This window comes from Protopterus annectens, chromosome 3.part0 (assembly GCF_019279795.1).
Source record: "Protopterus annectens isolate FY-2018-M chromosome 3.part0, PAN1.0, whole genome shotgun sequence".
NCBI lineage: Eukaryota > Metazoa > Chordata > Ceratodontiformes > Protopteridae > Protopterus > Protopterus annectens.
The window spans coordinates 1,668,677,268-1,668,695,169 of NC_056731.1; the positions used below are offsets into that span (position 1 = coordinate 1,668,677,268).

Here is a 17,902-nt window from a genome sequence, read left to right on the forward strand (position 1 = left end):
TATAAACCCTTATGTCACTAGATGGGTTGCAAACTGGCTCAAGGACAGAACCCACATGGTTAGAATTGCTGGAGCATTGTCAGACTCCAAACCAGTTACAAGTGGCATCCCACAAGGCTCAGTCCTGGGACCTCTCTTGTTCGGTATATATTTCTTGGAGGTACAGGCCAACACGGAAGGACTGTGGCTGACCAAGTTTGCAGATGACTGCAAACTGGGCGCCATAATCGACACTCCAGCCGACACAAGCATCCTCCAAAAGGGCCTCATAGAAACAGACAACTGGTGCCAGAGCCATGGCCTCAAGCTAAATGCCAAAAAGTGTATAGTCATCCCCTTTGGCAAAAACAAAGTGCCCACAAATTACCACATAGGTGGTAATCCATTAAGTACAGAAGAAGTAATTAGGAACCCGGGGATCCAAGTCGATAGCAATCTTTCATTTGACAACCACGTGGCCAAAGTGGTTAGAAAAACATTTTATATAGCTCACCTAATCATGAAGGGATTCACATCTAGATCAGGGAGGTCATCCTCTTTACTCATCCCTCATCAGGCCCATAATTGAGTACAATGCCCCTTTTGGGATGTACCTTACCAGACACCTGCAGCAACTGGAAAGACCCCAAACGTACCTCACCAAGAGGATCAAAGGGCACAAACAGATGCCATATGCTGCCCGGTTAAAGAAACTCCAGCTCTACTCAGTGGCATACCACCTGCTCAGAGGCGATCTGTGCCTGACGTATAAAGCCATGTCCAACCCGGAATTAATGGACATGCTGCACCTCAGAAAATCCAAATCCCATCGAGCTACGTGCTCGAGAGACTTGAACCTCAGCACTGAAATAAATAGGACATGCTGTAGGGACAGATTCATAACCCAGAGGCTCCCTTCACTCTGAAATAAAATCCCAGTCCAGGTTAGGCAGAGTCCCTCATTGACTCTCTTCAAGAGGAATCTTGATGAGTGGATGCGAGATCGTAGGTTTACCCCAGGTATCACTTCTGTGTCACTGTTAGACAGAGGCACAGTATACTAACCTCGAAAAAGGGCATAGCAAAATTATTTTAAAATGGGTGGCGAAAGCCAAACACACTCTGGCTAGGCTTATAAATGCCCTAGGGCAGATAGCCTAGCATGAACCTATGAACCTATGAACCTATGAATGTCTCCTATTATCCTTTCTAAATGTCTTACTATATCATTATATCATGGCTCGATTTTTTTTTATCTACATTTGACAAAACCATCATCTTTCTGATCCCTATCAATTGCTCGAGTTTTCAGAAACTCAAAATTCATATGGTCAAGACCATATGATCGGGTTTTTCAAAACATTAAGCTTTTGAACGGAGATCACTGTACAACGAGGATCTGGAAATTTATCCTTTTCTTCACTGTAGTTTGATCTCGGAGTTGGCATAAAAAAGTAGAGTTTTGTGTTTTTATAAATTGATAAAGTGTGTGTAGATTCTATTTTTTTGTGTTTTTTATTAATTGTTAAACTATGTGTAGATTCTAAAATTTATTCTCAAACACAACAGATTATAAATATATTTATAAAATCTTATGCAAAGCCGTTTGATTCCATAAATGGAGTGATATTTTTTTCTAGTGACATCCAGGTAACTTTAGATACTGAAATCAAATTAGATTATATTAAAAAAGAACTATGCAAACTTGATCTAAAAAAGGCACAAGAAGGAGACAGAATTAATAATAATGACCCGAGAACACTTCAGCAAGAACTTGTAGTACCATTATATCTATTATTTGCTAGGTCATATAAATATGGAGCGATTCCTTGAGATTGGAGACATACATTTGTTAAACCTATCTTTAAGGGAAAGTAGGACAAACCCAGAGTCATATAGACCCGTAAGTTTACATTCATGTTGTGGAAAAATAGTGGAGAAAGTAATATTGGATAAGTTATTGTTAGTGCTGGAAAAGATGAACCTTGAAACCACATATCCACATTTATATGTTGAAAATTGATCTATTATCACCTGCAACATGATGGCCTATAACAATATAATAACATCTATAAATGAAAATTGTGCTGTGTTGTAATTTATATAGATTTAACTTCAGCATTAGACATGGTCATACACAAAACACTGATCAATAAATTAGAACAACTATGTATTGATGTACACTTGATAAGATGGATAGCTGCATGGCTTACACATAGGATGTGGTAAATATCGTACAGCAATTGGACTGGCAAAATTCAAGGTTACAGTCAAGGTATCCCACAGGGATCTGTCCTAGGCCCATACTTGTTTAGATTGTATCTTTCAGATCTGTCTTTTTCATCTGAGGTATTGTACAATCTGTATACAGAGGACCTGAAATTGGGTAAACTGATCACATGTGTTATAGATTGGGTATGTCTGCAAAAGAACTTGAGTAAATTGACCATTTGGGCACAGGTGAATAATATGCTGATAAATACAACAAAAAATAAGCATATGCGATTTGAGAGACATAAATTAAAATGTGAATATTTAATAAGCACACAGTGATTGAAACAGTAGAATCATTTAAGGAAACGGGTATATGGGTAGATCCAACTTTGAGTTTTTCTAATCATATCAACCAATTGGTTAATCATAGTTATAGAACTATAGGTTGTAAAGAAACGTTTATAAAGTCTAGTATATTAGAAATGATGAAGTCATTGTTTGTTAGTTACATTAGATCCAAACTTGAGAATGGAATAACAATATGGAAACCTTATAAGAAAACAAGCATGAGTAAACTAGAAAGAGTATAGTGGAAATACACCAAGGGTATCCATGGATGTGAAATTTTAAATTTTTACAAAAGACTAAAATAACTGAACATGTACAGTGTCCCGTATAGACATTTAAGAGGACACCTTATTCAGTTATATAGGTATACAGGGCAATTAGAGACAACTACCACTGGGAATGTTTGGGGTTATCAAAAAATAGCAGAGAATCATCAGACAACATATGTAGAAGATTCTATAGGAATGAGAAGTGTATTAATTGGTTCTCTGAGAGAGAGCAGCTGATGCATGGAATAGACTGTTGAATTACATTAAAGCAAGCACTAATTTAGATATTTTTAAGAACAGCTTGCACACTTATTATGGGAACAACTGTTTTGGTATATTGGCAGGTTAGAAGGGCATTAATGCCTGTGCTTGAAATATCTGTTTGTATGGATATATGTGTGTACAAACATATGAATATTAAACAATTAAACTAAGTACAGTTTTAGTATAACAATATGTAAATATGTACATATGTGCTATATAACAATCTGTAAATATGCATATCACATCTACATTTTTGAACTTTTCTTTATACTCTTTGCTAGTTCTTCTTTTTTTGGCATATTTATAAACTGTTACATTACTTGTCTTTCAAGCCATCTAATTTTCCTTATGCTGTTAAGGGCATGTGATACACTGCAGTATGCATTTAGAAACATCCTCAAATTTCTATTACAAATTGCATTACTATAGTATAGTTTTGTAACTATATATATATATATATATATATGTGTGTGTGTGTGTGTGTGTGTGTGTGTGTGTGTGTGTGTGTGTGTGTGTATTGTATCTTTTTAAAATGATGTTATCAGACTTATGAATTTTTTGTAGCTCTTTTCTCTGCCCATGTGCCTGTGCCATGGCAGAAAATGGTTCAAGAATCAACTCTCCTACATGGCTAACACATTAAAATAAAATAGAGAAATAAATAAAACAAACCAGTTAGGAACACAAGTCTACCTGGAAAAATACTTACTAGTTATACATTGAACTGCAACCCTTTCTTTTGGGGAAACTGGTATCCCGGATTATGTCGAGGCTTATATCAACCAACATATTTCTGATAATAAAACAGTTTTTTGTGTATTTGAAGAAAAAATGTGTATGAAATCTCAGTAGTTGAATTTCTTATGTTTCCTGCATATAGTAAGAAGTCATCCCAAACAACAGCTTATAGAGCCCAGTTTAACAGTTCTGTGCCACAGACTAACCTCTATTGTTTAAGCATTCAAGTGACCTAACTATGTTTCAGTTTATATATACATTTTACATTCTCCTAGTTCCAGGAGCATTACACAGATCCCTAAACAACTCAATTTCAATCTCTTCTAGACCCCTGTAGGTAAATGCTATTCCTTTGCAATGAAATGCCAAAATGAATTAACACCAAAGACAATTATAGGAAAATGTGGAACGTTAGCATCACAAACTTACAATGCTCTCATAACAAAAATGTAATCAGTATAGGTATTTAAAAAAACCTCAGTGATAAATGGGAACATAGGGCCCAAAAGATGAAAAATATCCTGAAGAAACATGGCATGTACCTCTTTCAATAGAAATGTTTTATGACCACAGTGTTTTCTACTTTATCATTCCCATAAATCAGAATTAAAATCACTTACCACCAGGAAATGAATATAAATATGGATGAATTTATTTAAACACATCTTCCCTTTTATTTTGCATGTGAGCCTGGTATACTTAGAACAAAGTCATCCCAAATTAACCCATTACCTCTAAACCATTCAAAGGACCTGACAAAGTAGCACATCTAATAAATTCAGAATGTGGCCATCAAAAAAAAAAAAAACATACAGTTTCCACCAAATAGTATGAATGCCGTGATGCTGTTTTTGTCAATGTAGTATTTAATGGGGATTGCTGTCTTGATCCAGAAGACACAAAATATTTACAGCTAAAGATTCAAAGCAAACAACAGAGTCTCTCACATTCTCCAACCCTCATAAATTTCTAGCATACACAGATCAATAGATACGATAGCCATCAAGGAGGCCTAGCACCCATACTGGCCTGCTTTCTTTGCCCATCCAATATATCCATAATTTTCTGCTAACCTTTTTTACCCTTTACAAGCCTGAGGGGATGCTTGTGCCTATCTTGTCAATAAATGGACACAGAGCATGTGAAACCTATTTCTGGAAAGGTCATCATTCTATTACAGAATGCATTCATACTTACTCACACTACATACATAACTATGGGCAGTTTGGAGAACACCAAGCACCAATTGCATGTTCTTGAGAGGTGGAAGGAAACTAGACCAAACAGAAAAAACCCATGTGGATGCAGGGAGTAGATGCAAACTCTGCACAGAAGTTACCACAGTTGAGAACTGAACAAGAGATTTCCTCAAGATGATTATACTACTAAAAATGAAATGAACAAAAAATGCTGATAATGCTACTTGCTGTGTCACTGCACCAGCATCATCTAACATATTCTCAGACGTATTACATCTCTACACAAAGGTAGTAGGAAGCAGAGTACCACCAGACTCAGCCAGGGAATTATGCTGAGCGGATGGAACAGAAGCAAGTATTAGATGGTTCTATTACTTATTTCTTCATCAGGTGCCCTGACCTGGTCTCTGGGAAAAAAGGCCAGGAGAAACTTCAGGAACCCCAGAATGAGTACTAAACTCATGATGCTACTCCTAACAAACTTCTGTCTAATGCACACCTAGTACAGGGTATTTAGGCAGAGTACTAAATGAAGCTTTAGAATGCACTGATAGTCTAGAGGCAAACTCATCTGAAGAGGCAGGGCAGACAGCCATGGAATGGTTCTGTGCACCACACACGATAAAGTCAAGGGCCGTGTGATGTGAACTGATGTGTATGTTATCCCCACCACAATAAAAGTGGCTCTGATGGCTTCCATAAAACACAACACCTCTTTTTCTCTCCACACAGAAACAGTAATCAAATGCTGAGAAAAATATCACTATCTTTTTCATTCCAATTATAAGACTGTGACATCAATATATTTAAGTAAGTGGGTATAACTCCTCCCATATGGGGGTGCAGGGCTGTCCCCTACAAAAAAAAAAATTCTCTTCTTCAAACATTTTCCTTGGGTGTTTTTATTATGTGATTCTTCAGCAAAATAAATCTCTTTTTCAAATGTTTTCTTTGGGTACTTTTTATTATGTGATTCTTCAGCAAAATGGGCATTCAGCTAAATGAACTTTCAGCTATTTAGACTTAATCATTTAGAATTCAGTCAAATGGACACTGACTAAATGCTGCAAAACTAGCCATTCTTGTCTACCTTTGTTTCTATATATTATGCAGCCAGAAATGCATGATTAAGTTGCAACAGACATGCAAGACAGCTCAATGAATGAGCACATCTCAAGGAATGCATTTGATGAAATATCCCGGAGTAGCTTTTCTGGTTTAAAGAAATAGGCAAATTAGATCTGTAGGAAATAAAAAAAAATGGTAGAAAAATCTTCATTGACTGTTGTATGAGAAACTAGTCAACAAATAGTAATATGGATTGTTTATCATAATCTACTCAACTCAACATTTAAAAGTCAGATAACTACTGAGATAACTATAGTAACAACTATGTTTCCCTTTATTAAACAATGCATTGGTTATAACATGAGATAAAACCTAGCTTTGTTTTTTTTCACTAGCAATTGTGGACACATCCATTTACATATTTTAAACAGTTTATTGATGCTTATTTAAGTTTAATAGATTGTTAAAGTGTATCTGCATTAATTGCCTCCAGAAATTTAACTGCAGTCATCTGTTAAGATAATATTACAAATATAACTAGATTGTAACAGCTGGGTCTGGAGTTTTAAGCATTAGCGGTGTGGATTATAATCCACCATTACATTTATAAGAATAAATTTTTACTAAAATTGCCCGGCACAGCACATTACTACTGGCAATAAAAATAAAATCTTATTCAATAAATTTAACTAGTAAGCGAGGTTAATGATTTAGTAAACTGTGGTATGCACTGTTTTTCTCTCAAGAAATGGGTCCCAGAAGTATTTTTTTTCCCCTATAACCAGGAAGAGTGTAAATGTAAAACAAGAACAAATCAATGAAGCAAGCTGTATTATGATGTATTTTATGTTTCAGCTTCAAACGCTCAACCACCCCAAAGCACAAATTCCATTTCTGTGAGGTTCATGCTATTTATAAATCAGTTTCAGCAGCAAGCCAAGACAACAAATAATTCACCACTGCCGAACAGAAGAAAAGATGCAACATTCACTGTATGAAGTAGCTATGATGCAAAAACATTAATTTGGTGCCATTATGAGCAGTGTACAGTTTGCGGTCAGTGTATGCAATGAATGAAAAAATTCATATAGTGTACATAGTCATTATATGATACAATGCTTGGTTTGCACTCTGTGATATGAAAATTATGTTTTCACATCTAAGAGGCTTCATTTCATCCACTTGGGATTCAGTCTTACAGTGCATGTAGTATTACACACCCAGTAGGTAACAATCATACTATATATACTATGGTACTCTACTGTTTGTTTACACTCCAGAGTAGTGGTACAACTTGCTGTTGCTAGGTTAGCAGTAAAACACAATAACTATATGCTCTGGGCATCATCATTTTATAAACAACAAATTCTTAGCTCATATTGTTCATAGCTTGCATTGTTAGTGGCTCAACAGGTAATGCACTTGCCTTTGGATCTGGAAGATCAGAAGGCTGCGGGTTCTAGTCCCACTACATGTGACTGTCTTAATTTTTTAAATTGTGGGCACTTTAGTGCAGGATTACATGGGTGCTGCAATACTGCATATGCTATCTTTGAGATTAGACTTTAAACCAAGGTCCCACTTGCTTCAGTTGGTGGTAGCTCAGGTGGATGTAAAAGATCCCAAGGCAACTATTCAAAACAGTAGGGGAGGTTCCTTGAAACCCTAGCTAAATTCTCCCTAGCTGCATAAATGCCACCTTGGGTCTCTCTTGAAATGAGGCCACTAGCCTATTGGGACTAAACTGGTCAACAAAGGATAAACAAAAATAACTAGTAACATATTCAATGATGCCTATTAAACAAATAAAAATCATTAATTAGATGTTTAATGATGCTTATTAAATGCATTCTTTGTAATGATCTTGCTACAGGTTTCAGAACGTAGTAAATTCATTTACTGTATATTTCAAAGTTGCTAATAATGCTGTTTTGAGCAGTGCTTATTTTGTTAATTAGCAGCAATATGTTGAACAAATTTCTAGTTGTGATTTACTTGTAATTCTCTGAGAATATATCTATTACTGTATAAAAGAAGACTGACAACTGAGCTCTTTGAATTGCAGTATACAACATGTTTTACTTGTTTTATTGAAAATCTCATGAGATCACCCTTATGTATACTACAGTTCTAATATTCTAAATGATTTACAGTGCAGCAAATATTCTTTTGTACTACATTATTAATTTTCTAAACACTTCAGAGCAGGAGTAATTCTTTTTCATTCGTGAAACAGTAATAACTCATTGGTAATGTACAAAATCACAATGTACCTTTGGCTCATTTCATCTAAACATACAGCCTCAGATTTCTTTTCCGTAATCATTTTTTTGAGAATGCATGTAGACTGCATTCTAAGAGCGACAGAGTTGCTACACACAACAGTAAAGAGGTAATACATTTTGAGTGATGTCTAGTCTACCCACTCCAATGGAAAAGATAACAGGTACATGTTTTTAATTGTATTTCAGTTTGTTAAACTGGTTTGTTTGCCAGGTAAGTTCCAAAGAGCCAAAGCCCCTTTTACTGGAGCAACCCATCAAGAAAGTTCTACAGAAATGCTGGGTCAATTTTGAATAGCCAGTCAACATAAACAGTATTGTAGTTTTGAGATGGGAAGGTCCCAGCATACCTAGATGAATCCCATGGGTAAAGGGGAAATATACAAACCATCACTAAAGAGCTGAAGTGAAGTTGAGACCCTGGCACTTTCTGGTCAGAGCAATAAGCATGTTCTGCCATGACAGCTGTGACACACTTGTGCTAGCTGCTATTGCATCATTCTGCCTGCATACTCACAGACTTTAGTGCTCTATTACTTTCTGTGATGTATCATCAGGGATGTAGCCATGATTTTAGCATTGTGTAGCAGCTTCCAGAATGTAGTCCTTCTTCCCCACAAATGAAGTCCCCTACCCCTGCAAAAGAAATTCTGAAATGACAGGTTTAAGTAATAAAATAAAGTATTATAAATCATTTAGCCAATCACACATTTTACAAAAAGCCATTAAATCATGAACAATGATAAATGTGCCCTTTTTAAGTAACATTTAATGTTAGCACATTTTTTGGTAGAAAACAAATTATTTTTAAAATGTATAAGTTCTGGAGTCTATGGCACATGACTGCTGAGGACCACACATAACAAAGCATCTCTGTTCTGCCTGCCTTGTTAAACTAGAGTAATGAAATGTATATGGCAAAGCTGAAAAGGAAGAACAGCTGGGTACCTGTTTTGGTCCCTGAATGGCTTCCCATCAAACACTAGTGGCCTGAGATTGCTCCCAAACTCAGAGCACCAGGATGCCAGATAGAGCCTTCAGTGCCACAAACCAAGTGCAATCAGACGTATTTCTTGTATATTTTAATGGACTGCATGTGTTTCTCAGATGCAGGCAGCTCATGATTATGTAGCAGACTTAGTATTACAAGTCTTAGAGTTAATTACTTACATAGATGAACTAGGCCTTTTGATCCTTACTGTTTCTGCGCCCTCTGTTCTCCTAAAGTTTCCACTCTCTACTTGATTTTCATTTTCCTCTTTTCTAAGTAAGCCATCATCTCTTTCCATGCTAATCAGACCAAAATCTTGACCAGTACTATTAGGTGCTTCATTTTCCTTTTCGACCTGCTTCCAGCTCTTGGTTAGTTCAGATACCAAACTGCTGCATTTCCTCCTTCTAGTAGGAGACTTCTTCCCATATAACATTTTGTCTGCCCTACTTAACGTTTCTTTATATTTCTCACTGAGGAGAATATCCTGCTTCTCCTTTTTGTGTGGTTTGCTGGCCGCAGTTTTTCTTGTCTCAATGCTCTTTATTTTCACTTCCAAAGGTTTCATGTCCAGATCTTTTGTAACACCCTCAGATTCTGCTTGTGGAGAAAGTATTGACAGTGTATCTACTGACACCACATTCAGAAGTTTATCCTGGCTTGTGTCTTTTTCAGTTGTTTTTGAAATCTGTTTATCCTGGCTTGTCTCTTTTATGGTTCTTTTTGAAATTTTTGCACATTTTGCAGCTGGTTTGTCTTTTTCCTCTGAGTCGGGTATCCATCCTGTAGGTTCACTTGCTTGCTTTGTTAAATGGTCTGAACTCCACTGTTGCCAGCTTTTTGTCAAACTGTTTACGAAGCTTGCAGTTCTTATCTTTTTAATCCCTTTGCTAGTGGATTTTTTTGCTTTATTTTCATCTGTTGTAGGCATGATCTTATATCTGTGATTTACAATTAACCCATAAGCAGAGTTATCTCCATGAAGTGCAGTGAAAGCAATTGAAGTGCTATGATTTTTAAATGGCAGTGGGAAAACATATTACGTTGGAAAGTATGCGGATCATGCATAAGCAGGGTCTTCTAACCATGACACTGTTCTTTTTTTAAAACTTAGAGCTCAGGTTTCTGTAGGACAAATGGAACTTTCAGATGGCAAATATGATCTGTTTGGCTGGCAAGCCTACCTCTTTGCTTCCATGCATGAGAGTGACAGCAGTATTCAGTTCTTGGTATGTCGTGACTTTGTTTACGCTACTACCACTACTGAAGCAGCATGCATTACTATTGTTTAACACAGATGTTTATGTATTTCTTTGTTTTTCCTGAAATCATGTATAGAAATGTTAAAATACATGGGTGCTAAAGTGCTGGTGAATTTTATTCAGAAGATACCAGCTTACTAGCTGCAGTGCAAAATTGCAGTATAATAATTTATCAAAGTATAGAGGGTGCATAGTTTGTCAATTTTTATCTTTTTCATTTCATTATTGTGTAATCAACTTTACCTTAGTCAGTTACCAGTTTGACCCTCTCCTTTTTACTTAATAAACAGTAGACGGTGAGAACAGGGCACGTACTTGATTAAGATTAAATAGTTTCATTAATTAAGAAAAAGATAATGTCCAAAAGTTTAACAGGCGTCTAAGTAACGTGTGCCGGTTTGAAAGAATGTTTTTCTTGGAGTAAAATCAGACTACATAAATAACCACTTGCTAATAGTTAACCATCTGAAAGTTCTGAATGAAACAAAACTAATGAATGCAAACTGCAGTGCTTCTTAAAAATGATTACAGTGTCAGGCACTGATGAGAGTATTCTTGGAGCATTCAGAAATTATGCAGAATTGTTCAGACATATTAATGAATCACAATTGTGCAAATGAAGTTAAAATAGAATGACATTAGCAGCTTGATTTATTCAGAGCAGCAAGGTTCAGAAATTAATGTGTAGACTCTGGAGATATTTTCCTGATTAGAACAGACTTTTATCTGATATAAAAACATCAGTTCATTGTTATTGAAATGGATGCCAGAACTGCATGAAGTGAGACAGCCTTCTGAGTTTAAACAGATGAAGATAAATATGAATATTTATTCATGTTTCATAATTATCATCTTAATTGTCATGATTTTTGAAGATTAATATTTTAACTCCATTTTGGCAGTTTGCTGCTGCTTGTGTGCTTCTATCAAAAGTACTGCGTTACTGCTGTATGTCTAACAATCTGGTAGGCATTCATGGTTTAGCAGTTCAATAACATCTTTTAACACTTGACAGGATCTCAGGGAAACAAAACCTCATAAACGTCATTTGCATGTGATTTACATGCAATTTGGAGGAAAACACCAACTCCTTTTAGGCTAGTCCTTCAAGAATGGATGGGTTGGCAGGACTGAAGTTATTAGTACCTTACACTCATGTCCCTAGAGTCATTTTATCTTCTATGTCTAGTGTAATGCTAGCTTAGAGCATTTTGTTTGCTTGGCTACATATTTACTGAGATGCCATAAGTGATACCTCTATTTTGAATATTGTGTATCATTAGCCTAAGAGATGAAAACAGAATAAAGCCCTAGACAATGACAGTATGCAAGCCAATATCACCTTAATATAGCTGTGCAGATTGATCTCTCTTTTGGGACCCTGTGTCTCTAAGTAAAGAAATACATATGATTAGAAATCCATGAGATCCAGACAGAGTATAGAGTGCATATCCCAGAGAGGGCTAATTGGGAAATGATTCTTCTTGGATAGTTCATTCTGCTCATTTACACCTCTTGTCCTAAATTGCATCCAAATACCCACTGAGCAGCTCTGCTCCTAAAATCTATTAAAAACATAATGACAGGTATTTATGAACAAGTTATATGGTCATATAAGTTTACTGTACAGTCCAGTCTCTATACCAAAGACCTTCACAAGCCATAGTAATTCCCCAGCCCACTGGAATAAGTACATATACTACTACATTATCTGTTGACAGACATCTACACTGGGTGGTATTTTGATTAGGTGATGCAAGCATATGAATTGCAGAGAATAATGCATAACATAGGTCAAAGTCTATGGCATCCTACGCTCAGCAGAATGTTGGCAAGCAATGTCAGCATGCAAACAATGTCTGATGGCTTATGAAAATTTAGGACTCACCTTCATACAACAGAACTAGGTGGCAGCCACATAACATAACAATACACACTGTTTGTCTCTAGACAATGAAGCAACACAGCTTCTGCCAATGGGATCTTCCTCATTGAGATCTCCATATTTATGTAATATGGAAATGAAAGTTCCTCTGTAGCGCTGATTAGCTAACAAGGGCAAAACTATTTTGAATCAGTCTGTGCCAAGACTGCTGAGCAGGACCCTCTACTGCCCCCCCCCCCCACCATGCCACCAAACTCTAGCCCCACAGCAATTCTATCTATAGTGCTGCCTGAATGCTCAGCACTATGTGTGCTTTAGACAGTGTTGAAGTAGTTAATGTCACATGTGTGAGTGTGTGTGTGTGTGTGTGTGTGTGTGTGTCTGTGTAAAATGATACACAGGATAAAACTGATATTATGTAGAGAAAATCAGGTGTCCCAGGGGTTCCACCTCTGTCCCTCATTGACAGGTGCTGACTGAGGTTTCTTTCTGGGGATAAATTCTTGGCTAAGCTTGTAAGGGCCCTAAGGCCATTAGCCTAGTAACCTCCTATGATCCTATGATCGTGTGATCCTATGATAGCATTAACACTGTTTCTTTAGTTAAATAACATTAAGGCTAAAATATTTTCAAAATAATCTCAGGCAGATCAGGAGTTAGAAATAGGGAATAAATCCTAAGTTTGAGATGTAACTATTTTACGTGATAGACTATGAACTGATATTAAGTCCAGGAAGTGTTACTATAAGTGGAGTATTTATATAAATATGGCTAGTAATTGCTGTTACAGAATGTACAAGAATGACAATCAGACTAAATTATTATGACAATATCATAAGGGTAAAAGATAAATAGCAGTTTTGCTAAACCTAACATTCACTCATTGACTGACAGAGTGATTTACAAGCACAATGACAGGTCTTTACACCATGAAACAGTAGTACAACTGTCATTTATGAATCACTCTACTTTTCAGATGGTCCATATATGACACTACACATGACCCATTTAAGGGACCACAAGCATGGTGACCCATCTTCTGTTAACAAAACAAACCCTGTTTTTGCCCACACCTTCTTCAGTTTCCACAAGTGTATATACATGATGTTTTAGTTTATTTTATTGATTTGTTTGGTTGCCTTTGGAAGCAAGTAAAAACCACAAGCATTGTTCAGTAAGTTAACTTTTAAAGGCACTTTATTATACTTAGTATTTATCGTATTCAAAAGACGTGTAATTGGTAGCAGTTCTTAAGTAAACAAGGCTAAAATGATAATGTGTTGCCATTTCTCAATATTTGTATATTTGGAGGTGCCTTGATCTATATCCTCTATGTTGGTCAAACATTGTGATGCACTTAAGGTTCTCCATGTCCACATTACCATAGGTAGAGTCCCATATCATATCCTTGCAAGCTGTAGATAACTCTCTACGATCCACAAAACTCATAGTTCATACTGAGCCCTAATGAAAACACTTGCCATTCCACCAAATACCATACTCATTGGGACTTCACTCTTCTATAAACTGGCAATTCTGCATTATCTGAAACTTGCAGGCCCAGAGTTTCCTGTATTTGTAAACACAAACATCCTGGATCATTTAGTCCATTTGCCCATTAAGAGTGCAAGCCTATTGGATCTGGTGCACACAAATATGGGAAAGCACTCCAACCCCATGTGTAGTGTCCTCTCTGGTAAGGAAAGACCATAAAGCTGTCTCCTTCAAAGTAAAAAAATCAATGATATGACCCCAGCAAACATTGTAACAGTTAGAAACTATTCTAAGGAAAACTATTTATTATTAAGCCGTCACTTGACAAAATGTCAAACCCCTCCAAACCTGGAGAGCACAGCTGACTATGCAGAATTTTACTCCAACCCCCTATACAATCTGTTAATAGATGTATAGAGACAGCTGTGCCTACCAGAAACAAGCGTAGAACAAACTAAAAAAAACAAAACAGAAACAAGCTCATGACAAACTCAAAAAAACAAAAAAACAAAAACAAGCTCAGAACAAACCCAAATAAAAAAAAAACACACTCGTGGAATCCAAACAGACATACTGTACAGTCAGGAATTAGGAAGTATAATGCCCAGCAGGATAAAACTCTCTCATCAGGCTAAAGAAATAAGATACAGAACATTTTTTGAGCACTTTGATAGATTATACTAGGGCACATGGTATTTTTTCTGCTCAAATAATGTTGGCTACCATGGACAAACAGACATTGTTTACAATTATACATCATGAAATAGGGGGTCTATATTATATTCTCAAAAGCCGACAATGTAGAATCTGACATTGTTGACACGAGAATATTGAATGCTCAGAATCTCAAGCGTGTAAACGGAAATCTCCGTAAGAGAAGATTTCCGTTTACTGCAATGTAGTGCGGTCTCAGAGTTGGTATATTTAAGTAGCGGGAGGTGTGGGGGTGCAGGGGGGCTTGCCCCCCAGTTTAAACCTGTTAGAGTACTTTTTTCTGTTTGTCTTTTTATAAGGTCGATGTTTGAAGACATCGACCATATGGTGTTGACCATATGTTGTTCAATGTTTTCAAACGTTGATCTTATAATATAGACCCTGAAATGGGTGTCACATCTTTGAAGAGGTTTCTAGTGACTAATACTGATTATTCAAATGAGTTGTTTGAGTGTATTGGTATATGAATGGATACTATTTTATTGAATAATGCTTTCTTATTTGATGATGTTTTATAGAGGCAGAAGGTAGGTGTGGCGATGGGGACTCCTTGTGCTAACAGTTAAGCCAACCTTGTGTTGGCGGAATGGGAATGTGAGGTAGTCCTCACTGACCACGTTTCCCACACAATTGCTATATTATAAGCGATTTGTGAAACTCTGGAATTCCTTGAAATTTCAACTACAAAAAATGGGATATCAACATTCCACACTCTCCTGGGAATTTACGATGTTGCATATTCCACCACCCAACTTGGAAAGAACCCAAAGAATTATACTAATCAATATTTTTTTGTTGATGAAGTTATATATAGCTTCCAATTGGTTGAACCCTTTACAGACATCATGGGAAAATTTCAAGATAGTAGCCACCAAACATATTCTAGCACATAAATTTCTAATTAGTGATCATAAGAAAAATGTAAACAATACAAAAATATGGGAACAAATCTTTAACATTGTATTAGCTTAAAGTTCCATTCCTCTATTCTCCGGGAAAAACTGAATAACTGTTGAATTTTATTGAGATAAGTCTTATATAGTTACTAGTTCTTTTTTCTTCTATAATGATTTTATGTAACTGTTGGAAGCATTCATGTACATATTGTAAGTAGTTGGTAGTACTGTATTAGTTGTTTGGAAAAAATAAAATAAAGAATTATTATTGAAAAAAAAAAATAAGCGATTTGTGGATGACATTTTTATTTTGTGGGAGGGACTGGAAGTAGACCTTTTGAGTTTTGTACAGCATTTGGAATCTTCTAGTGATTGTTTTAGATTTGTCCTGAATCATTCACGTACTACAGTTGATTTTTTTTAGATATAAGGATTACGTTGCTTGATGGTGTTATTAGCAGTTTGTTATACAGAAAACCCTGTAGAAAAAATGCATTTTTGCATTATAATAGCATGCACCCCAGACATATTTTTAATAATATTACTAAAGGCCAGTATGTTACAATGTCTCACTTGCATACTAATGATGATGAATGTTATGAAGCTATGTCCAGTTTGAGTAATGATTTTCTGACCAGTATAAGCAACAAGCTCTAAATACTACCCGTAGTGAGGTTGCTTCTTTGAGGCTTGCTAAGGGTAAACCATTTTTTATTGTTCCTATGTATCTAAGAAGCCCAATGTCAATAATTCGACTGGCAACAATGTTAGATTGTCTTTGACTTATGGGATCAATATGCAGCAAGTTTGTAATGCAGTTAACATGTTTTGGCTGATACTGCTTTTTGATGACAAGATCAAGGCCATTGTGGGTGATAAACCTAGATATACTTTCAAAAATAATTTATCACTAAAGAGACAACTTTGCTACAAACCTTCATTAGCATCAGATCATAAAGGACTTACCCTTGTAGATTATGTAAAGCTTGTTGTCATATTTCTACTAAGGTTGATTTTCAACATCCTACTAATGATTTTCTCTTTAAACCAAGGTTTTATGCAGACTGTAGGTCTCAGGGCTTGATTTATCTAGCTAGATGCAGGAATTGCACCTCATTTTATGTGGGGAAAACAGAATGCTTAAGGAACTAATTCTTCAGCACTTAGGTGATATTATATGCAGACATTTGCTTAATGCCCTGGCTAAGCATATATCTTTATCTCCTGGACATAGTTTTGATTTTATTGTACTACAACTTGTACATATTAATAAAAGGGGGGTGATTTTAATAATAAACTTGAAACTGCTGAGACTAAATGGATAGTTAAACTTCAGGCAGATAAGCTGCCTGGCATTAATGCATCTGTACCTTTAAAACTCATTCTTAAGAAACGTAGTATACATCAGTAATTGAATAATTTTGTTGATTGGCTGCCTATTACATGTTTTTATTATTTAATGGCTTTTTATTCATTTCAAATCTTGGATCTGATGAAGTACACTATGTGTGAAAGTGCTTATCCTGTGTCTTTGTATTAAAGTTTTCAAGCTATCAGATTTTAGTCTTGGTAGATGCCTGGTTTGTTCTTGGTTTCTTCAGTACATTATTTCTTACTGGGTGACTTTTGGCTTGTTTTGGATACATTTTCTTTTTTTTTTTTTTTTTTTTTTAGGCTAAAGAAATAACTAAGAGACCAAATTAAGTTTACCCGTTTTGAGATATACATAACCTCTCAGGCCAAGGGAATCCACAAGTCTTTCTTTGGCTATGTCCAAAACCTCAAAGGCAGTACACAGCAGTGAGCAGATTTGATTATTAATGGAGCCAGAATATATAGCAAATCTGCTGGATGGCAAATTTAGTTCCAATTTTACATCCCCCAAGTAATACCATCAAACATCTCCCCATCTATAACAAGGGAGCATGTCCTAAATGTGCTGTCTAAGGCAAAGAGCACCACATCACTGGGCCTCACTAATATCACAGAATACCTCTTAAATAGCCTATTGCATGACCTATCTGGACTTCTGGAATCACTATTTAACCATAGCCTCCAGACAGGCATTGTGTCACATGAATGGAGGACTGTAATGGTTATCCCTCTGCATAAGGGTGGTCCATCACTGGACCCTGGGAACTAGAGACCCATAAGTCTGACTAGTCTTACATGCAAAGCCAAGGAAAGAATTATAATAGATATGATTAATAACAACAAAGGAAACCTTCAGACACTGTATCCAACCTACTTTGGCTTTGTCATAGGCAGATTATATTTACTCGTGCTGGTGGACTTCTTT

The 17,902-nt window shown here is 36.2% G+C and overlaps 1 protein-coding gene across 1 annotated transcript in view; it reads right to left on the reverse strand.

Moving 5' to 3' along the window:
• Positions 1-10,412, reverse strand: part of ABRA (actin binding Rho activating protein) — a 100,249-nt gene extending 89,837 nt beyond the window's left edge. Inside the window, exon 1 of the mRNA XM_044065709.1 lies at positions 9,532-10,412. Coding sequence (XP_043921644.1) covers positions 9,532-10,283 — 752 coding nt within the window. The 5' untranslated portion in view covers positions 10,284-10,412. The remainder of the gene's footprint in view (positions 1-9,531) is intronic.
• Between the last annotated feature and the right edge of the window lie 7,490 nt (positions 10,413-17,902).